This window comes from Clupea harengus, unplaced genomic scaffold, assembly GCF_900700415.2.
Source record: "Clupea harengus unplaced genomic scaffold, Ch_v2.0.2, whole genome shotgun sequence".
Lineage (NCBI taxonomy): Eukaryota > Metazoa > Chordata > Actinopteri > Clupeiformes > Clupeidae > Clupea > Clupea harengus.
In genome coordinates this window covers 8,078-28,962 of record NW_024880160.1, presented here as the reverse complement: position 1 = coordinate 28,962, position 20,885 = coordinate 8,078, and the positions used below count along the sequence as shown (strand labels likewise).

At 38.6% G+C, this 20,885-nt stretch overlaps 1 protein-coding gene across 1 annotated transcript; it reads left to right on the top strand.

Moving 5' to 3' along the window:
* Positions 1-732: 732 nt before the first annotated feature.
* Positions 733-13,482, top strand: LOC122131466. The gene is made up of 3 exons (XM_042706197.1): positions 733-743; positions 1,471-1,549; positions 11,420-13,482. Exon 3 carries the CDS (start codon positions 11,431-11,433, stop codon positions 13,480-13,482), a length of 2,052 nt encoding a protein of 683 aa, XP_042562131.1. The 5' UTR covers positions 733-743; positions 1,471-1,549; positions 11,420-11,430.
* The last annotated feature ends 7,403 nt before the right edge of the window (positions 13,483-20,885 follow it).

Below are 20,885 nucleotides of genomic sequence, written 5' to 3'. Positions count from 1 at the left end.
AAACTTTAAAGAAAAAAAGTCACGAAACGGCAACAAAAGCATTAAAAATAAGTATTTTGGTGGAATGTATTTATCGCTTTGGCAGGTCACCGTATAATAAGCGGGATAATGTATAGTCTGCTGGTCATTGTTGGGAAATAAATCCTTTCAAGACGAATCAAGATCCTTCTGCTGCGCGTCAGAGTCCTGGTCATCCCATCCGGATTTATTTTCCGATTCTGACCGGTGGACTATACTGTATAATAATAGAAGAATAACTTTTAATTTCCTTCAGTTATTTATATTATGTATTCATTAATTCCAACTGGAGAGTTCAGTGTTAAGTTAGAGAGGCTACCCTGGATGGTGCCTCAGTGAAATGTGACTGCTTATCAGGGGTAGTGGCCACAGTGCAAAACTGACTAAATGGTCACCTTCCTTTCTGCTCTCTGTCATTTTTAAAGAATTGAATGGTGATGTCGTACAATTTAACAGCTAAAGTCCATTAGACAAGTAGCTCAAATCCTGCTTAATTAAACCCTAGATCTAATACATTTTTGTAAATAAATACACGTACTGCGGGATTTTGCCACAAATCAGACAAAAGCAACGTTTTTTTTTACCCTCAAACTTGTCCCACGTGTTCCACCTCTACACTCCACCCACGTGTTTCGCTGACTCAGGCTGAGAGGAGCATAAAAGCAACCTCTCTGAAGCTGAAGAGACAGTTCTCCAGGAACACTCTGAAGATCTACAACTGGTGAGTAAGAGTTGACTTCACAAGTTACCTTTACCTTTAGCAGACGCTTTTATCCAAAGCGACTTACATATGTGCGACTTACAATGTATACACATTTTACATTGATGGCACACTGCACATCAGGAGCAATTAGGGGTTCAGTGCCTTGCTCAAGGACACTTCGACAGGGAATCGAACTAGCAACCTTCTGATTACTAAACGACTTCTTTACCTCCTGTACCACTGCCGCCCCTGTACTGTTTGTCTTGATAATGAAAGAACAAAGCAACAGATGAAAAGGAGGCATATTGTAACCTTCATAGTTGGTGATGATATAAGGAATTATATCATGTATATACGTACAGTTTAATTAGTGTGTACTTCATCATAATAATGATAATTATTATTATTAGTTGTAGTAGTAGAGGTAGGAGTAGTAGTAATAAGTAGAAAGTAAGATCACGTAAGTTGTTCAGTGCAAAAGCTGATAGTCAGCTGTAATTGAGCTGCGATTGGTGAGTTTATAAATATCTTGTATAAGGTGAGGCTTGGTTCCTTTATTCAATTGGCGGCCATTTGATAATGTTTTCTTCCTTTAAATAAGACATATTCTGAAATGAAATAATAAATGTCTCATAAAGGCTAGATTGTTTTTCACCCGAATATGAGAGGGAAAGATTCCACAATATGGTAGTGACACTGTATGTAAAGCGGGAGATGATGTAAAGATTTGTGTTTTGTCTTTTTTTCAGATTTCAAACAGATCACTGCTGTCTGCTGTAGCTTTTCCTCGTTCCAGAATACATCGGTAAGAAACGTGAACAATCCTAAGTAACGACCTAAACAAGTAATAATATCGTTGATCTTTAAATCATCTTATCATATGAGGGATTTGTGGGCTAACATTTTAAGGCTGATAGCATCATAATTGCTCACCAAATAGATGCTCTTAAGGGTGAGGGGATATTGTAGGTCATGCATATTTTCTCAGGGACACTTTGTCACTGTTGCTGAGGTGCTTGTTTATGTTTAAAATTAATTCAGCAGTCTCTAGCAATCAAAGACATGTTATGGTCCCACTTTACATTACGTGTACAATTATCAGATAATTATTATTCAATAGTGAATCGATAAGTAGAATGAAAATTATTGCATTTAGAGTTAGGATTAGGAGAGGGTATTGAAAGATTGTCCTTTTATGGATAATTCTGGATTGGAAACATCAACTTTTATATGACAGAACTGAATTCTAGCTCTGAAGTTAGTTAGTTGCAGGATTTAGTTAAGGACTCGATAAAATGCCTGTCTGTTGGGCAGGGTGTCAGTTTCTCCTGCTACGGTGAGGAATCACTATTATCAACACTATTATCAACACTATTATCAACACTTATCAACACTATTATCAACACTTTTATCAACATTATTGAAAGTGCTGAGGAGTGATGATTAGGAGATTGTTACTGTTCATAGCGTAGTTAAAGCTTCCTCTGTGTTGGGTCTGTTTCCCTTTGTCCTCCAAAGGTGGTGATGTTTTATTATTATTATTATAATTATTATAAATATTATAATTATTATAATTATTATAATTATTATTAATAATAATAGTGAAAGACGTTATTTGTATAGCACCTTACGTACAAAACAATGCAGCTCAAAGTGCTTAACAGCAAAGGAATTACGTGCACAAAGAAATGACATGCACAGTGATCCACATAAAAATAGACATCAAATAAACATAAAACATAAAAAATGCATAAAATAAAATAAAATGAACATAAAAACAGGGATAGAGTGCATACAGATTTAAGATAAAAAATAGTTATGCATTTTATGCATAACATAAGATAGAAGATAAAACTATCTAACCCCTAAAGTAGCATAACCGATCAATTGCTAATCGCTAGCGATATGCTAGCGGCTAAAACTAACGAAATCTTTTGAAATGTGCTGACTTTGACATTGTGACAAACTAGTTAGTCAACAACTGTCCTAACACAGTCAAACATCAAGCAAGTGCAACACAAGACAAAGCAAGACGGCAAATAAGCTACTTACTAGTTCGGCAGACAGTAGAAACCGGGCGGCTTCAGGCAAATGTACATTTAGCAGTAATATGCCTACGGACCCTTGTATGGCAATGGCACGGAGGCAATTCTCCATATTAAAAGTCATTGTAGCGCCCCAATTTTTTTAAAGCTGTTATTTTAAGGTAAAACATTCCTAATCCTGAAGTACAATTACTGCATAATGCCACTTTAATATTACGTTATATCACGATGAAGATCAAAATAAAACATAAAAAAATATATATATATAATAATAATACATTCAAAATATTTATGTAGATATGGTGCGAAGTTGTAGGTATTTAGCGGCTAAGTTGAAGAGATACGTTTTTTGTTTTCTTTAAAAAAAAATTGCTAGCTGGCTTTCCTGATATCTATAGGCAGTATGTTCCATAGCTTTGGGGCGTAATTGACAAATGCTGCGTCCCCGATTTCCTTACGGCTGTTCCTGGGAACCTTCAATAAACCAGCATTAGATGATCGCAGTGTTCTTGAGAGTAAGTCTTTGACAAGGGAGTTTGGTCCTAGCCCATCAAGGGATTTGTCTTTAAGAAGAATGACCTTAAAATTAATTCTAAATGTTACTGGAAGCCAGTGCAGAGCAGCTAAAACTGGACTAATGTGCTCTCTCCTCTTGGTTCAGGTTAACAGTCGAGCTGCAGAGTTTTGAATGAGCTGCAGTCTCTCAGTTGTTTTTTTCGGGAGGCCAGTTAGAATTGCATTACAATAATTGAGCCGGCTTGAAATAAAGGCATGAATCAGTTTTTCAGAATCTTTTTGATTTATAAATGGTAATACTTCAGCTATGTTTCTAAGGTGGAAAAATTATGTTTTCGTCACCTTGTTAATGTGTTACTTGAAGCTTAGATCTGAATCTAAGATAACACCAAGATTTGTAACGTCAGATTTAATCCAGGGAGTTCATTTCCCCAGATAATTAAACAGCATTTCTCTTTTAGTTTGAGTAGGATCTCAGTTTTGTCCACGTGTAACTTTAAGAAATGATTGCTCATCCACTTATTTATCGCTAAAAGACAGGTAGTAATGGAGTTTTTAGCTGCAGCATAATTTGGTTCAGCAGATATGTACAGTTGCGTGTCATCCTCATAACTATGGAAACATACATTGTGTTCTCTAATGATGTCCCCAAGTGGCAGCATGTATAGTGAGAATAATAATGGACCAAGGCAGCTCCCTTGTGCAACCCCAAAGCAGATGTCATGTTTCTTATACACATGATCTTCAGATGTAAAACTTTCTCCCTTTGATGTATGTTCTGAACCAGTTTAACACAGAGTCAGAAAGCCCAACTAACTTTTCAAGACGATTGATTAGGATGTCATGATCTAATTCAAATTTCTCCAGGATATTGTTTTCTTTAAGAAAGGAGTTTATTTGCACTGAAACTATCTTTTCAAGTATTTTACTAATGAATGGAAGATTGGAAATTGGCCTATAGTTGGTCAGTGCATTACCATCTAGGTTGGGTTTCTTTAGTATGGGTTTTACAACAGCTGTTTTGAAGGCATCTGCGATGCCTGTATGAGAAGATGTATTTATAATCTTCAGGATATGACTTGAAACACTGTCGAACAGCCGCTTAAAAAATGCTGTAGGTACAGGGTCAATACATGAGGTGGAGGAGTTGCACCCAGTGACAGTCTTACAAAGATCCATCAATGTGATGCAGGTGAAATTTCCCATGGTTACATCTTTTTTACAGTGTTTTCTGAGGCTATCTGCGTTATCATCAGAAAAAGTACTGGCTCTAATTGAAGTTATCTTGTTGTTTTCTCAATCTCCCAGCAACACTCCTTGCTCCATTCTCTCACCACATGCAGTTGTCAGTTTTCTCCACACGGCAGCGCCATAGCAGTTCAACAATAGCATACAAGTAACATGCTCAGATAAATGGGTTTGTCTAGGGGCTGGTTCCATGTGTGTGTCAGGAAGGGGAACAGTAGGGGTAGTTGGCCCTAGGTGTGAAAAGATCAAACAGAGAGGGCTGGCTACTCACAATAACTTGTGCGGAGACTTTTGGCGCCAGTGTTCTTTATGTAAATTTGAGTGTGGATATTGGACATTTTTTTTTTATATATATAATTATTTTTATTATCGCATACAAGACGCAATACAGGTATCAGCATACTTTGTAATATTTTACAGTTTATACACCTCCCTATGATTTTAACAACACTCACACATTCATACGCTCAACACAGACACTCACCCGCCCCCAGACACCCTCCCACCGCTCACACACACTCTGACACACAGACAAATCCTCCCCCCCCTATCAACACACACACACACACACACTTGGTTCCCTGCTCTCAGCCACCATACCCATACCACCATACCTACCTAAATTCAATTTACAAGGCTTCATATAAGTCCTGCCACACCTTATTGAATTGTCGCCAGGGGCGGACTGGCCATCGGGGATACCGGGGGAATCCCCGGTGGGCCGACGGGGTTGGGATGGTCCAAAATACCGGCCCACTCCGCTCACCAAACGGCCCTTCCCTCTAACATCGCCGGCACCTACGTTATTCTATGCTACACAGAACACATATTATTGAATCTATTTCCAAAAGCGATCTGATTTCACTGACTGATTTTTATACTACTCCTTGCGATATGTATTCACACTCATGGTGCCTAGTTTTCGAAACTATTCTGAAGTGTCTTCTTTACTCATCTAATGTCTTCCGTAAGTCCAACTTTGTTTTAGGCGTTATTAAATGTCAATCGCTCTAGCCTACTCAACACTTGCATCACTCGCTCTCAGACACCCCTACACATACACAATCACACACCCAGCATGCAACACTACTGATACCACTGATGTTCACACCCCATCGTATGTTCTGTACTGTTCATTTCTATAATATAGTGGGCGGCTTGTCCATAAGGGCGATTGGGGTGACGCACTGCCTACGGGAAAAGGAGTTTTTTTCTGTCGGATTCTACCACTAGACCGTCTGATCTGCCTCTGCATGTCATTGTCGAATCAGCCAACAGTCAGGCAAACGTGGTGCTTCAAATGACCCCGCCTCCTTTTTGGGCAAAATGGAAATCGCCCCAGATCTCTCCCATTGACTCTCTTGTTAAATCCATTTTTAACATTCAGTGCAACAACTCCATTCGTTCTTTGAAAGTCGGCGTACTAATGAAGATAAATTGACAACAAAACATTTAGGACTTCTTAGACCAAATGTATCCATTCAACAGGTTTCTACAAGGGGGGGGGAGGGTGCTACATCCAAGAATTGGAACGTAAGAAAATCGTGGCTAGCAGGCTGTGAAGTGGCTAACGAGGTCTATACCACTGTCACTTGTCATAGGTTTTACAGTGTGAATGTTCGCTTCTTGCACTAACACCGAGTTATTTTCTATGTGATGACTTATTTAGCTTTTGTAAGCCACTACTTTCAAGATCAGTCAATAAATGTAGTTGGTTTTGACTTATATGTTGCCCCCTTCTTTATGTTGTTATTGGACATATCATGTGTCCTGGTTAAGCTATGTTACATCATAGAACTTTTGAGACATGTGGATAATGAAAAAGTGGGATATTTTAATGTGGAGCCACATCATGTTTGCTTATGAAGACTCCTGGATGCAACTTTCTTTCATAGCTTTCCACCTGTAGCTAGCTACTCTAGCTATGTAGGTAGAGGGGAAATATTTCTGTTGTGTGCTGCCATGTAGTAGACAAAAAGGTATTACTGTATGAGTTAATCAGCTAACAACAAATTGATACAATTGTCTTGATTAATGTAACTACTGAATGGGTCGCCTTAATCATTATCAAAAATATGCCCCCCCTGAGGATTTTTTCCAGGAGCCGACACTGGTTCCTACTAATTCTACCCTCTGATTCCAGTTTCTTTATTGTGTGGTCTTTCTCTGCTGACATTCATTCCTTAAGGCTCTGTAGTTATACATATAACCATCTGATACTAGCCCAGAGTTAAGCATATTCATCTAGAAAACTATACCTACCTTGGAGTGTTACAATAGCCAGTATCATTTTATTCCATGTGTCCATCCAGTCAAATTGGTGGATCCAAATGTTATTAAACAAAACATATATGATGTAATTTCTTTGTAATTATCCAAAATAATGTTAAGTGTGTGGGTCATTTTCAAAATAGGTGACCGACTGGTCGATACGTGCGATGCATTGAGTGGGCAACTCGCCGTGTATTGAGTGGGCCGGTCTGACAGTAACTCCCGGGCCACTTTCCCCCCCCAGTCCGCCCCTGATTGTCGCCTTCTGTTCCGGTCTTCGAACATTGATCCTTCTATAATATTTAATTAGACCCTTCCATAGCTGTAATGATGGGGCCTCGGAACCCTTCCAATCCTTTAAGATTAACTTTTTATACACCAAAGAGGAACATATGACCATCCATCCAATGGGATATTTAAGTGTGTCTGTATTTTGGAAAATACATCTCATGACTGTGAATGCAAATTTGATTCTACAAGTAGTGGTCATCCATTTTTGAATCTCTAACCATCCCTTGCGGACCTTCTCACATTCCCAGAAGGCATGTATAATTGTTTCCTTGTATATGCCACATTTGACACAAACAGGGGGGAAAGAGGCATCAAATGTATTTATTTTTGATCTTGTGTAATATATTCTTGTCATGAGCTTGTATTGTATGAGCCGCAGATTTTCATTGGTGGTGATCGTATTGGTTGTACTTAGACATTCCTTCCATATACTGTCAGAGTTAGTTATGTTAAGATCTTTGTTCCAACCCTCATATATTTTTTGTAATGAATAATTGTTTTCCTGTACCTCAACCAGGTGTTTATACACTTTCCCTATTAATTTCTTGTTTTCGTCTGGATTCAAGAATAGTCTCTGAATAGCTGGAGGATCTGAAGAGCTGGATAACAGTTCAAAGTTATTTGTTATCCAGCTCTTCAGTTGAAAGTATCTAAAAAGTTCCTTATTAGTTAAATTGAATTCTATTACCAATTGTTTGAAAGGCTTTACGTTCGTATCAGAAGTAATATCCCCAATAGTTGTTATTCCTTTGTCACTCCATGATCTCCACTTTAGCTCCTGCTTTTGAATGGTGATGGATGGGTTATTCCACAGGTCTTTGGAACCGTGATTTCCATACCCAAAATATGTTTCATTCTCTCCCAAGCTCTTAATGTGCTATTTGAGACAAAACTGACAAGATCTTCTTCTTTGCAAATAAGGCTATAAACAGGTTTTTGCCCCTAAGTTGATGACCCTCTATGTTCACCCAAGTATCCTCCTCTGATCTGTTAATAATTGTATTAATATAATAGGCCTGAGCAGAATAGTAATATAGCTCATGGTTTGGGAAATTTAGCCCTCCCTTTTTTCTATTATTCTGAAGTAGTTTTATACTCAGTCTATGCGCCTTATTTGACCAGATAAAAGAGCTGAAAAGTTTATTAATAGTATCAAAAAACTTTTTAGGAGGGGTCCTTGGTATTGTCTGAAAGATGAACAGAAATTTTGGGAGCCATATCATTTTAAGCAAATTAATTCTGCCTATTAAATTAATTGGTAAGTCTGCCCATTTATCTAGACTAGTCTTAAGATCCTTTATTAATGGAGAGAAATTGTCTTTATATAGTTTTGTTTTATCTAAACTGATATAACACCCTAGGTATTTAATCCTTTCCTTTTGCCATTTAAAATTGTATTTTAATAAGTTCTCAGTTTTGGGTAAGAGCCCTGTTGTTGATAAAAGTTCTGTCTTTTCCATATTCATTTTGTAACCGGATATTTTTTAATACTAATCAATAATTTTCATCAGATATGGAATAGATTTTTCTATATTAGTCAGATACAACATTAAATCATCAGCATACAAACCGAGTTTATAGCATTCCCCTCCGTTAATCCCACTTATCTTGTCTGATTGGCGTATTTTCTGAGCCAACGGCTCTATAGCCAAGGCAAATAGTGATGGGGATAGGGGACATCCCTGCCTTGTGCCTCTAGTTATCTGAATTGCATCTGAAAGAATACCATTAGAGTAGACATATGCCTTAGGAGACTTGTAGACCGTTTTAATCAATTGTATTATTTCCTTTGGGAAGTCGTATGTGTCTAAAACCTCATACAAGTAGCTCCACTCTAAGCGATCAAACGCTTTTTCCGCATCTACCGCCATCAGTGTCACATCTACTTTTTCTTTTTTAGCAAATTGTGTTAGAGATATACAAGTTCTAACATTAGTTTTTAACTGTCTATCTTTAATAAACCCGGTTTGATTAGAATGAATAATTGATGGGAGTATTTCAGTAATTCTATTATTTATAACTTTTGTAATTATTTTATTATCAGAATTAATCAGACTTATTGGTCTGAAATCAGAAGGTTTAATGCACTCTTTACCTGGTTTAGGAATTACATTGATAATGGTATTGTACATTGAGGGTGGCAGGGTTTCATTTGTAGTAGAGTATTTTATGACCAAGAGAATATTTATTTGGGACCAGAATGTTGAATAAAACTCGGTTGGTAGCCCATCACCCTGGAGCCTTGCCTTTTGGGAAGCTGTCAATTGCCTTTTTGATTTCCAACAAGGAAATATCTTTGGCTAGAAGAGCTTTGTGTTCTTCTGACAGCTTTTTACTGTTAACTGATTTTAAGAAATTCTTTTGTTCTTCTGTTTGACCTTTAATTTCTGTAGAATATAGTTTTGCATAAAAAGAAGCAAAATTTTGGTTAATACGTTTGTTATCCCTAACCACAGACTTGTTCACTGGATCTTTTAGTATAATAGTCTCTCTTTTAGACATCTTTTTTACCAATGCGGACAACTGCTTCCCTGTCTTATTTGATGATGTATAGCTTAATTTATTCATGCTATACCTAACATTATTAGCTTTTTCTAGCAGCAGCTGGTCATATTCTAGCTTCAATCTTTGGAAGTGTTCCATATCGTACTTTAGACAAGATTTCTTATGCCGGTGTTCTGCTCGACTGATATCGGTCTCAAATTGTTTAACTTTTTTATTTAATTCTGTGTTCTTTCTAGACGAAAAGGAGATAATGATCCCCCTAATATATGCTTTAAAAGCATCCCATATAATATGAACAGGTGGCTTTTCCTTACTATCAGTAACATTTATTGTTATGAATTCATCAATGTTTTTTATTACGTATTTAATAAACTCCTCATCTTTCAGATATTTTCTATTCATCCTCCAGATTCTATGCAGTAACTTATTTGATGGGGGGCACATAATGCAAGTAACTGCTGCGTGATCTGATATAACTATGTCATGTATTTTAGAAGTTGTTACTAGGGCTGTCAATCGATAAAAAAAAATTAACTAATTAATCGCACATTTTGAAATTAATTAATCGCGATTAATCGCGATTAAAAGTTTTTTTTTTTTCTTAAAACTAAATCTTATAAATAAACAAGTAATCACTTCAGACAGCGTGTATTTTAGACACTGTTGTTTAATTGTATTTTTTTTTACACAATGGTGCCCCTTGACGGTAAATCGTAAGAATTTCCCCTGAAGCGATTCGAATCACCTCAATCAGCCCACTGTCCTCAACTATGTTGATGGGCCGACAGTCACTGTCATCCTAAATGGTAACCTTTTCACGGACTGGTCTAGTTATTTTCCTAGAGAAGTCGTGGAGTATGGGTTGGCGATCATCTAACCTGGGACTGCTTTCTTTCGGGTGCTTTGCATTAAGGTGATAGCTAAATTCAGCTTGACAAATGCTACATACAACTTTAGTTTTGTTGATTGTTCCGTCATTTTGGCTCTTAAACAGAGACTTTCCGCCCAACAATCCCTCAGTTCTCTCCATCTTCAACTACCGCAGTGGTTCTCAAACTTTTTCTGTCATTCCCCACTTTGAACATAGGTGGCTATTCAAGCCCCACCTGTCCCTCATCGCTCTCATAAAATGGTAGGCCAAGCCCCCTACTTCCGGGCTATATTGCCCGAGGTGACACAGGTTCAAGTCTGGCCTGATGTCATTTCCCAATGCTCTCCCCACCTCTTCTCCGCCTCGCTTCCTGTAATAACTTCATGTCCTATCCAAATAAAGGCATTAAAAAAAAAAAAAAAAAAAAAACTTTTTTTAAAGTTGCGTTAATTGCGTTAAAATATTTTATCGCGTTAATCGTGGCCGCATTAATCGCATAGATTAACGCGTTAACGCTGACAGCCCTAGTTATTACATCTTCTAGCTTCTTATAGCTGTTTTGTGCATGAGAAGAATGTGTATAATCTTTATGTCTTTAAATGCATTTGTCGCCACACATCTGTTAGGTCATTTAATAAACACCTGAGGTATACATCAAGTAGGTTGTGAAGCAGAACAAATTCAGTCAAGTCCTGCCACATAAAATTTGATACTAGATACTTTTTGATATTACATACTTAAACCATAAAGAGATATTCAATATTCTCAACCACTGCCTCAGGCTGTCAGATAATCAGCACTGTCAAAACTGCATGGAGATCCAGCAATTGGATAGAGATTTGTTTTGTTTGACCACAATGTATATTTGCATTTTGTTGTTCCTTTTTAGCAATACATGACTGCAGTGACAGTAACATGACAGTCACCCTTTCAATTTGTATTTTTTTTTAGGAAAGTAAACCATGGCATCCACTCAGATCATTAAGGCAAAAAAGTCTCTCACCACTGCAAGTAAGCTCCGTCAAGACACTCAAATGATCATGCAGCCCTACGCCAACTGGGAAGAGCACTTGAGTCCAGCTCCTCTGTCAATTACTGTCCTGGGAGAGTTAATATTTATATCCTCCAAAGATGATTTCTCTATCAACCAAAATCCACCAAAGGATGGATTCCAGTTCATCAAGTACCCCAATTCATTCAGAGCGTGTCTCATGCAAGTGTGCAATGCTGGATGGTATGCTTTTAATGAAGCACACACCAGTATGGACCAGATTAGACTCCACACTGCAAACGTGCCACAGTATGTCAGAACGGCTGTTGAAGTTATTCTCAAGAATGATGAAAGACTTTTTCAAGCTGTCCTGCCAGACACCTTAGCTAACATTGAAAACATAGCCAGTGAATGTATGCGGCTGTCCAGCTGTACCAAGGACAAGTTTGAGATTGTCATTTCACTGGTTCATGAGATCCTTGAAGCAAGTACGAGTGCAAAAGAAGTTTACAGTGAAGATCTCAAGAATGTAACACGAAAGATGGAAGAAAATGAAGTCCGCAAGGAGTCAAAGATGGAAACAGACAAAAGAACAGCAGAAGACTTAAAGAACTATAAGTCTAAACTGGATGCTGCTGAGAAGCTGTTCGACAAAGCAATGAAGTCAATGCCAAGCGGATGGGACATGATTGGGATGAATCTGGTAGAGGGACTCGCAGAGAGTCTTAATACTCTAGTTTCTGGCGTAACCAATTTAGTGACCTTAAACTTTGATATAATGGGAGGCAAGAAAGACAAAGGCTCAGCACAGAAACCAGGCACAGAAAAGGAGAAGATGGATTTATACTTTGCAGTGAAGGATGTGTACGAACAGGCAGGCACCATCCAGAAATTGGCTGAGCAATTGAAGGGTCTGACGGCGGAAAGCAAAATTGATTGGGTAGGCTTGTATGACCAGAAAGATAAAAAAGCAAAGAGTGATTACACAAAAGGAATGCTGGAGGAAGTGAAAAAAATCATTACCTCATTTAAAGGCTCAGATGCAAAAACTACAGCACTAGAAATCTGCGGAAAAGGCATATCCATTTGCACAGAGATGGCAAGCATTGCCCCCGAAGGAGAATGTGAAGCCTCAAAAGAACAACAGCTAATCGAAGAAATTGCAAAACTGCATGAACAAGCTCAGACCTTCAACGCAAAAGGCAAACAAGTCACTAAGACCACACCTTTTTCCCAGACACCACCAGGGCTATCCCAAGCACAAAGTAAAGGTAAGAAGTCAGCATCAACATTTGCTTCAGAAAATGCAAGAGTCCAGATAGAGGAGACCAGAAAAGCCCTGGACACTGCTAGCCAAATGTACAGCAAAGCCGTGGAGAGATTTGAGAAGAACAAAGAGGAGTTGACTGAAATTTTGGTCACTCTGAAGAACTGTGATGTCAAGAAGATAGATTTTAAGACAACCTTGGAGATTCTAGCTCAGGGTCTTACTGCCCTGGGAAAAGTGAAGGAGCAGTGGGAGAAGATGGTGCGTTTCTTTCAAATAGTGTCAACCATCATTAAAGCCTCCATGAATACTGCCATGAAATTGTTCACAGGCACAGCCAAACAGGCCTCTGAGTACTCTAGCAGCGCCTTCCTGAAAGACATGGTCTACAGCCAAGCATTCCAAGTCTCCAACGTTGCCAGTCTGGTGAACATGATTTCAAGCACATACACTGAAGTGTCTGAGAAGTACATCATGGATAGGGTCAGCAGCCTAGGAAGACTCATGGCCCTGGATCAGAACAGTCCAGAGTTTGACGTGGAGCGTAAACAATTACAAGACGGTTGTGTGGAAGCCCAGCGTGGTATACTAGCCCTGGTCCAGAAGAACAAGACTGACTTCAACCTGAAGACAGAGGAACGTATGGTCCACCTTGAAGAGCTGCAGGCTCTGTTACCCCCACCTACAAAAGACGAAGAGGAGAAAGTCAAGCGGATCGTCAACTCGCCTCCTGAGGAAGTCGACCAGTTTGCCTAAAAATTCAATTCTGAGGGAGAAAGCTTTAAGTTTTTTGATGCATGGAGTTGAAAATGTACCTGATTTTTAAATAACTGCTCATTGTTATATTCATTACATTCATCTCAATTTAATTAATCCATTGTTTTCTGTTGTATTTCAATGTCTGTTTGCGTGCTTGTCAGGGTTCCTTTTGATCCTTTTTGAAGCTTTTTGAAGAATGGTTACATTGTCAAACTTTGACAGCAAAAATAAATGTGCCATTATATAAGGTTTTGTGTTTGTTTTTATTTTGTCAGTCTAAGGGGACACCAAGTTTTTATTTGATATCTGCATAGGCAAGGCAAGATAAGTTCATTCATATAATACATTTCATACACAGAGACAGTTCTATGTGCTTTAAATAAATTAAATAAAAAAGAACAAAAAAGACAAAGACTAGAACATGACATTTAAATTGCATTATAACAGGTTGTAAAATGTGTTAAAGGTAAAAATTCCCTTAAATTCCTTTAGCTGTAATCTTTTCAATCAAGCGCTCAAGAGTAGGGTTGGGTACCGAGAACCGGTACCAATATGGAACCGGTTCCAATACAACCGGTACCTACCCGGACCGAAATGCAACGCAGATTTCGGTGCTTCATTTCGGTGCCTGAGCCAATTGAACACGGTCGCTAGGCAGATTCTGTGGGGCACATGTAAAACTGCCCCAGCTCCCAATGTAAACTTTGTCCTGTGTCGCTCACGCTCATTGGTGTTTTCATAGCAACAGTGTTATGACAGTGAAGAGCAGGCAGCATTTCAGAGCAAGCACAAACAGAGCTAGCCATCAACCTTTTAACAGAGAAAATACCGAAAGGTAAACGGTCAAAAGTGTGGCTGTATTTCGCACAAAAAGATTCAAACATCGCGACGTGCAGCAAATGCAACAAAATAATTGCGTGAAAAGAGGGGAGAGAAGGCAAGAGTCAACGGCAGATCAGCAACCGAAGACTGAAAAATATACGGAGATGACAGCTAAACTACCAACGGTAGTCTCTTAAAGGGGCAGTACACATTTTCTCGTACTCAGTGTGTTCAAGTAACAAGATTAACTATAAACAAGATAGAAAAGATAGGTATAAACAAATCATAAAATGGTGAAATTTCATGAAATAAATGCAATCAAAATAATACATTTTTGACTCCAAAGGCAAATATGCTCATATTTTTGCAAAAGAAGTTTGAAACAGTTCATATATTATTTAAGTTTTAAGTTAAAAAGTGTTTTCTATTTATTTATTTATATATATATAATCTACTTTAAACAGTTCATATATTTGGCAATAAAAAAAGTCTTTCTTAAATGTCGTCAATCGTAATTTTTTTTATTTATTATAAAAGTATCGGTTCCGGCACCGTTTAGGCACCGGTATCGTTTTAAAAGTATCGGTTATGTACCGGTATCGGATAAAAACCAAACGATACCCATCCCTACTCAAGAGTGAGTAAAGTTTATTTTTGTGTGAAGTTAAAGTAAAGTAAAGCTTTTGGCTTTTCCACTAATATCGCTGGATTGGCTGCACTACATTCAACACATGAACTCATTATGCTCATGACAAACAAATGTACATTGAGTGTCAAGTTCTTAGGTTTTTTTGGTCAACTCTGGCCCAACTTGAAATGGCCTGGTACATGAACCCCAAAGGACGCACGGGACAACTCTTTCCAACACAGCTCAATATTTTGTTTTCCATATTTGTTTGTTGTTGATGTGTGGTTGGTCTATCAGGGGCCCGTTCGCCGTAGGGTTGAAGCTAAGTTAATCAATTGGCCTTTTAGCCCGTTAAGATTAGCGAGCTGATTGAGAACAGCAAATATCGGTTCGTTAACGGCTGATCCGCATCCAAATCATGTGGGTAATTTCAACCAGGCTAAACTTATCAGGGCTATTGCGCGTGCACGTCCTACTTCAAAAGGCAGGAAAGGTCGATCACCAAGACAATGATTTTCTAACGGTATAATGGTTCTAAACTCAAAGAAAAGGGCTCTTTTTTTCTCGGCTGGTGAGCAGGAGATGAACATGAACGCTTATGAAGAATACAAGACCATAATCATGGCAAAATTCAACACCGCCACCGCTGTGAGCGCAAGGTGTGTTGGGATGTTTATAGGGTGATATCTATGTATAAATACTTGACGGCAAGTGTCAACTGGTACAGAGGATCCCACTACCAGTTCGGAATTGCAAGGTTGCTAGTTCGAATCACCTCCTTCCTCAATATAGTTTTACATTTTCTTGTAAGTCGCTTTGAAGAAAAGCGTCTGTTAAATGACTAAATGTATTAATAACAAATGCAATAAATTGAAGCAGTGAAAATAAATTGTCTGTATTTCTCTCTATTCTTATCCACCTTAATCATTTTCTACAATAATGATATGCTATGGTGTACTAATAACGCTCATATAATTATGAGTGCTTTGTTCTCCGCATCACCGACACTACAAAAATGTACCACTGGCAAAAAAGCGCAAGACAGTCAATGTTCGACTGTGGTGTTTGCAATAAATTACTCGAGAAGGTCTTGTAAATGAATTATTCCTTGTCGGCTGAATCGGTAGCGCTCATACAAGAATAATTGATCTTGGCGATTGCAAAGAACTCTCTCCCTCCGCTAATCTTATTAACTATCTAATATCAGTCCTTGGTCAATGGGATCCCTCCTTTTTCCGGGGGTGTGGCAAGCTTATCCAGCTACACTTAAGTTAGCCTGCCCTGGAGCAGGTTAGTGCTAATCGATATTTAACTATGGTGATTTATCAAAAGTTGCTTCCACGAACCAAAAAGAGGGGCGTTTTTTATCTTAGCCTGAAAATTAGCTCGCTAAACCGCTTAGCGAGCTACGACGAATGCCCCCCAGGTTGAAAAACGCATAAGTCATACAAAAATGCAAATACATTTCAAACTATTTCAATCCAACAAATGAATGAAATAAGTGCCAAAGATTACAACAGGCGTAATTGCTGAAACAATCCCAACTAATGACTGAAAGAATGTTTAAATGAATGCAAACAGTACGCAGCATTGGTGTTCTTAAGAGGTTTGTTTGCCTCTCTCTCTGCTGAGATGTTTGCTGAGAGAGACCTTCCAAACACAGGTGTTCCAACTTAAAGAGTAATGCGCAGCCTGCACTGGCCTGCTGGTGTTGCATTATGGGACTTGTAGTCTTTTAGGCAAAGTCAAGGGAGCTGATGTGATGAGGAACTCTAATGAATCTTAAAAATGTTCTTTTTACCTCAACATTGAGAATATCTAACAAAACAATTCCAAATGCTTTGAGCAAGCGTTTTTATGGTGTCAATAGTTGTTAACAAAGTGATTTTGAATCGTTTTTTGAATTGTATCAGTCTCTCAACATACAAAATCTTTCTTAACAGACTCCTCCCTTTTGGGTTTTTTGTAACAGTCCATACAGAGGAAAGTATAAATTCCCCCCCAAAACAGAAATTTCCCATAAATCCATGAAATTACAGTGGAAAGTTTCCTGTTCTGAAACTCAAAATTTTGCAACCCTACCCACAATAAAATGAGAAATGCTCTAAAATGAGACTAATACAGAACAGACGCACATTTTCATGACATGGTGGAAATGCGAAATGCATATTAAATATGGCCGGGGCAACTGTAGTGATGTACACATCATATTAAATCTCATATTTCTTTATTAATCTGAACTTTGTCTGCACAGCAAGTGAACATTTTAGCACAGCATCAGTGCAGTCACTTTACTATATGGGCAGTAAAGGATATATAATATAATAAAATAAAATGTAAAGCATTTTCATGGAAATATTGGATTGAAAGGTACTGCTCCTTGAGTCCACCTTGATCTTGAATATGCTGCTCATCTGTCTACTTTGATACAGAAATAAATGATTACTTGTACAACAGAAGTTTGTATGACAGTGGAGGGGCCAACCTATGTCATTTTTACAAAGCTAATATTTTCAGTTGTGTGGATAATAAAAAAGTGCATTTTGACATCCCGTTGGAATAACATTTCACAGACAATATGGCACTTACAGTAATCATAATATATTGAGACACACAATACAACATACAATACAATACACAAATGTATGAATGATGGCTGACATGTTCATGTTATCTCATATTGCCTAATTGACGTTCACATAGCTATAGCATATTGTAAGGCTCTAAATTACGGACTGACTACCTTTGGATTAAAACACAGATGGACTTTCTAGATTCAATAACTCTGCAGTAATTAGGTGAGTTTTTTACAGAACATGTCTTTGAGAACTAAGAGGAGGAAATGTAATTAAGGGTACTAGGTGTTGTATGGCATTGCAAGATGATTTCATTGTCATGTTTGGTTTGATTTGAATGGTCTCAGTGTAAGTGGTGAAGTGACCTCTGTCCTGCAGCTGAATAGATTTGTTTTAATGAAGATAAACATGGGAATTCTGAACCCTGTAGACTGCAGGTAACCCCTCTCTGCAGGTAACCCCCCTCTGGAGGTAACCCCTCTCTGCAGGTAACCCCCCTCTGCAGGTAACCCCCCTCTGGAGGTAACCCCTCTCTGGAGGCAGAGATGGGCAAAAATACATCAAAATGTATTTTGATACAAAATACAAAATACCCCTCAAATAAATGTATTAAAATAAAATACAAAATACTGGTGCCAGAAAATGTAACAAAATACAATACATGTATTTTGTATTTAAAATATAGGAAATACTTTTTCTGGATTTTCCGTTTTCTCACAATTTGGTATAGCATAGCATTCAGGTTTGGGCTATACAGTGGCGTAACGTAGTTACCACGGGCCCAGGTGCAGGCTATTATGATGGGCCCTTGTCAGTGGAGTAAGGCAGTGGCTCCCAAACATTTTAGTCCCGTACCCTTTTTTTTCATGTTTGTAACCGCCGCCACGCCCCCTCCCCCCGCGCACATAGCCTATTCCGCCTGTAACACCTGTCAGTGTAATTTTTTCGCTGAATATGGGTATACATCAGTATTTTTGGCAATGCGACTTGGCTATTCAGACTATTTAGATTGACATAAATATGTCTGCGGGCCCCGGGCCAAGGTGCGACTGCTGCACCCCCTATAGTTACGCTAGAGTGTCAGTGTAACTAAGCAAAGCTATTAAAAGACAACAACTTGATTAATTATGTATATACTGTATATATTTTTGCAGGCAGCAGCTGTGTGACTCTCGTGTTTTCACAAAACAGGGCTCTCAATGCAATCTCTATGGCTTCCGGGAGGGCTCGCCCCACCGTGCTTTCGTCATACGTAATTGCGTATAAGGACTTCATGCGGCTTTGATCAAGTCACATTCTGTCAAGATGGCTAACGTTCAGTGTAACAACTCGATTCGTTCTTTGAAAGAACCTCCTTTTAGTCGGTGTACTAATGAAGATACATTGACAAGGATCAATATAGCTATCTAAGTTTTCGAACACAGCCCTGTTTTGTGAAAAAATGGATTTAACATGAGAGTCAATGAGAGAGATCTGGGCCGATTTCCATTTCGCCCAAAAAGGGGCGGGGCCATTTGAAGCACCACTTTTGCCTGACTTGCCTGATTCGACAATGACATTCAGAGGCAGATCAGACGGATCTAGTGGTAGAATCCGACAGAAAAAAAATCTCCTTCTGCCTAAACACTGGAGAAAGTATTTTGAGTATTTTAAATACAAAATTACTCCACTCTAAAGTATTTTGTTACAAATTACGTTAGATTTTTTTGGGCCCTATCAAATACAAATTACAAAATACTCAAAAGTCATTGAAATGCGTATTTCAAATACAAGTAATTGAAATACTGCCCATGTCTGTCTGGAGGTAACCCCTCTCTGCAGGTAACCCCCCTCTGGAGGTAACAACCCGCCCTCCATGCTATTCTCCAAAACTAGAAACAGGGTGTGTCCATGGAATACTCCTTAATCTAGAAAACGGCTGTGGCGATATCCTGATTCCTAGGGCCGCCGGGTGGGTCAACAGGTAACAGCATTGCATTAAAAGAGCAGGGACTAAGGCCAAGTTCCTAAATTGAGTGGAGCCAGATTACTTAGGTTTACCAAGATTGGTTCCTTTAATAAGATATTATGTTTCAGCAGACGAACACGCAGATCTGCAAGGTCTATCAACTGCGGTCTGAAATCTCCCCCTTCGCATCCGACTGAACAAATATCATTTAATGAAAGCCTTTGGTTGACTTTGTCCCTCATAGCCGCCGATATTACTGGAAATCCAGATCTAGTCCGTGGACAAACCATCTTAATAGTCTTGGACCATCGTAAATAATCGTTGCACCAAACTGTTTCTACTGAATACAAGAAATACAAATAGATCTTGATAAGGCTTTACAGAGTTACGGTTTAGATCAGAGTATTTCCAGGGATTGTTTAGAGTTGGCAATAATATTTTATATTCTATTGCACCCTAGGTTATCACAAACATACTACAGCTTTCGAAAGTTTTTCCTTGTTCATTTTAACAGATGAGTTTTTGTCTTTTGCCACACTTTCTTTGATAAACCCGGAATAAATGCACACTCTTTTACATATTATCTTCCTGCCCAAAGCTTCCTTTCTTATCTCCTTCAGCATAGGGCACACTGGACAGTCCTTTACAGAAGGAGAGGAGACAATGCTGTCCCACAATGCTTTGTGGCAGGAACATTTCAACATCCACCATCACATAATTACAGAGCCTAGTGTAAGTGCAGTGGTATTTCCTGAGCATACAGTTGCCATGTCCTAATTCCTTATGAATTCTCCTCACATACTTACTCACTCATGACGTTTTCCATCGAGGTCAAGGAAAAGTGGTTAGGAAAGGAGATTAGATGCAATTTTGACTACTCGACCACAGCCCAAGACTTGGGCAGGGCGTAGACTACTGGGTGCACAGATGAGACAACAGCTGTATGGCAAAAAATCTGGGAAGGAAAACAAACATTGACCTGATAAAGAACCATCAACCAATCAAGCAAACAATCTATCAATCAATTAACTGAACCAATTGATAAAATGCAAACGGAAATTTTCCAGTTCAACTAGCACCAACTCTCCCTGACCATGAGAACAGCAGCACAAATGGGTTGGGTCGACTGTCCAAGCCTATTCAAACACACACACTCGTACACACGCGTAGGCACAAGAATCAAAATGTGTCACAGAAAAAAAGCTTACAATAGTTAGTTTTCCTTCCTGCTGTATCCATGTTTTTTTTTTTACTCATAGTGAAAATGGCTCTAATTACACGGTGCTGGAGCTTTCTTGTGATCTCATGTTGATTCACAGTCACTGAAAATGTCCATAACACATCACATCTGCACATCTGTCCTTCTAGAATGTTAAAAGTAGTAATCACAATAACAACATCTTCACAGAAAATCTTTCACGCATTT

Excerpts from the sequence above, each read along its gene's own strand:
- LOC122131466 (XM_042706197.1), top strand. The coding sequence starts at position 11,431 with ATGGCATCCACTCAGATCATTAAGGCAAAAAAGTCTCTCACCACTGCA.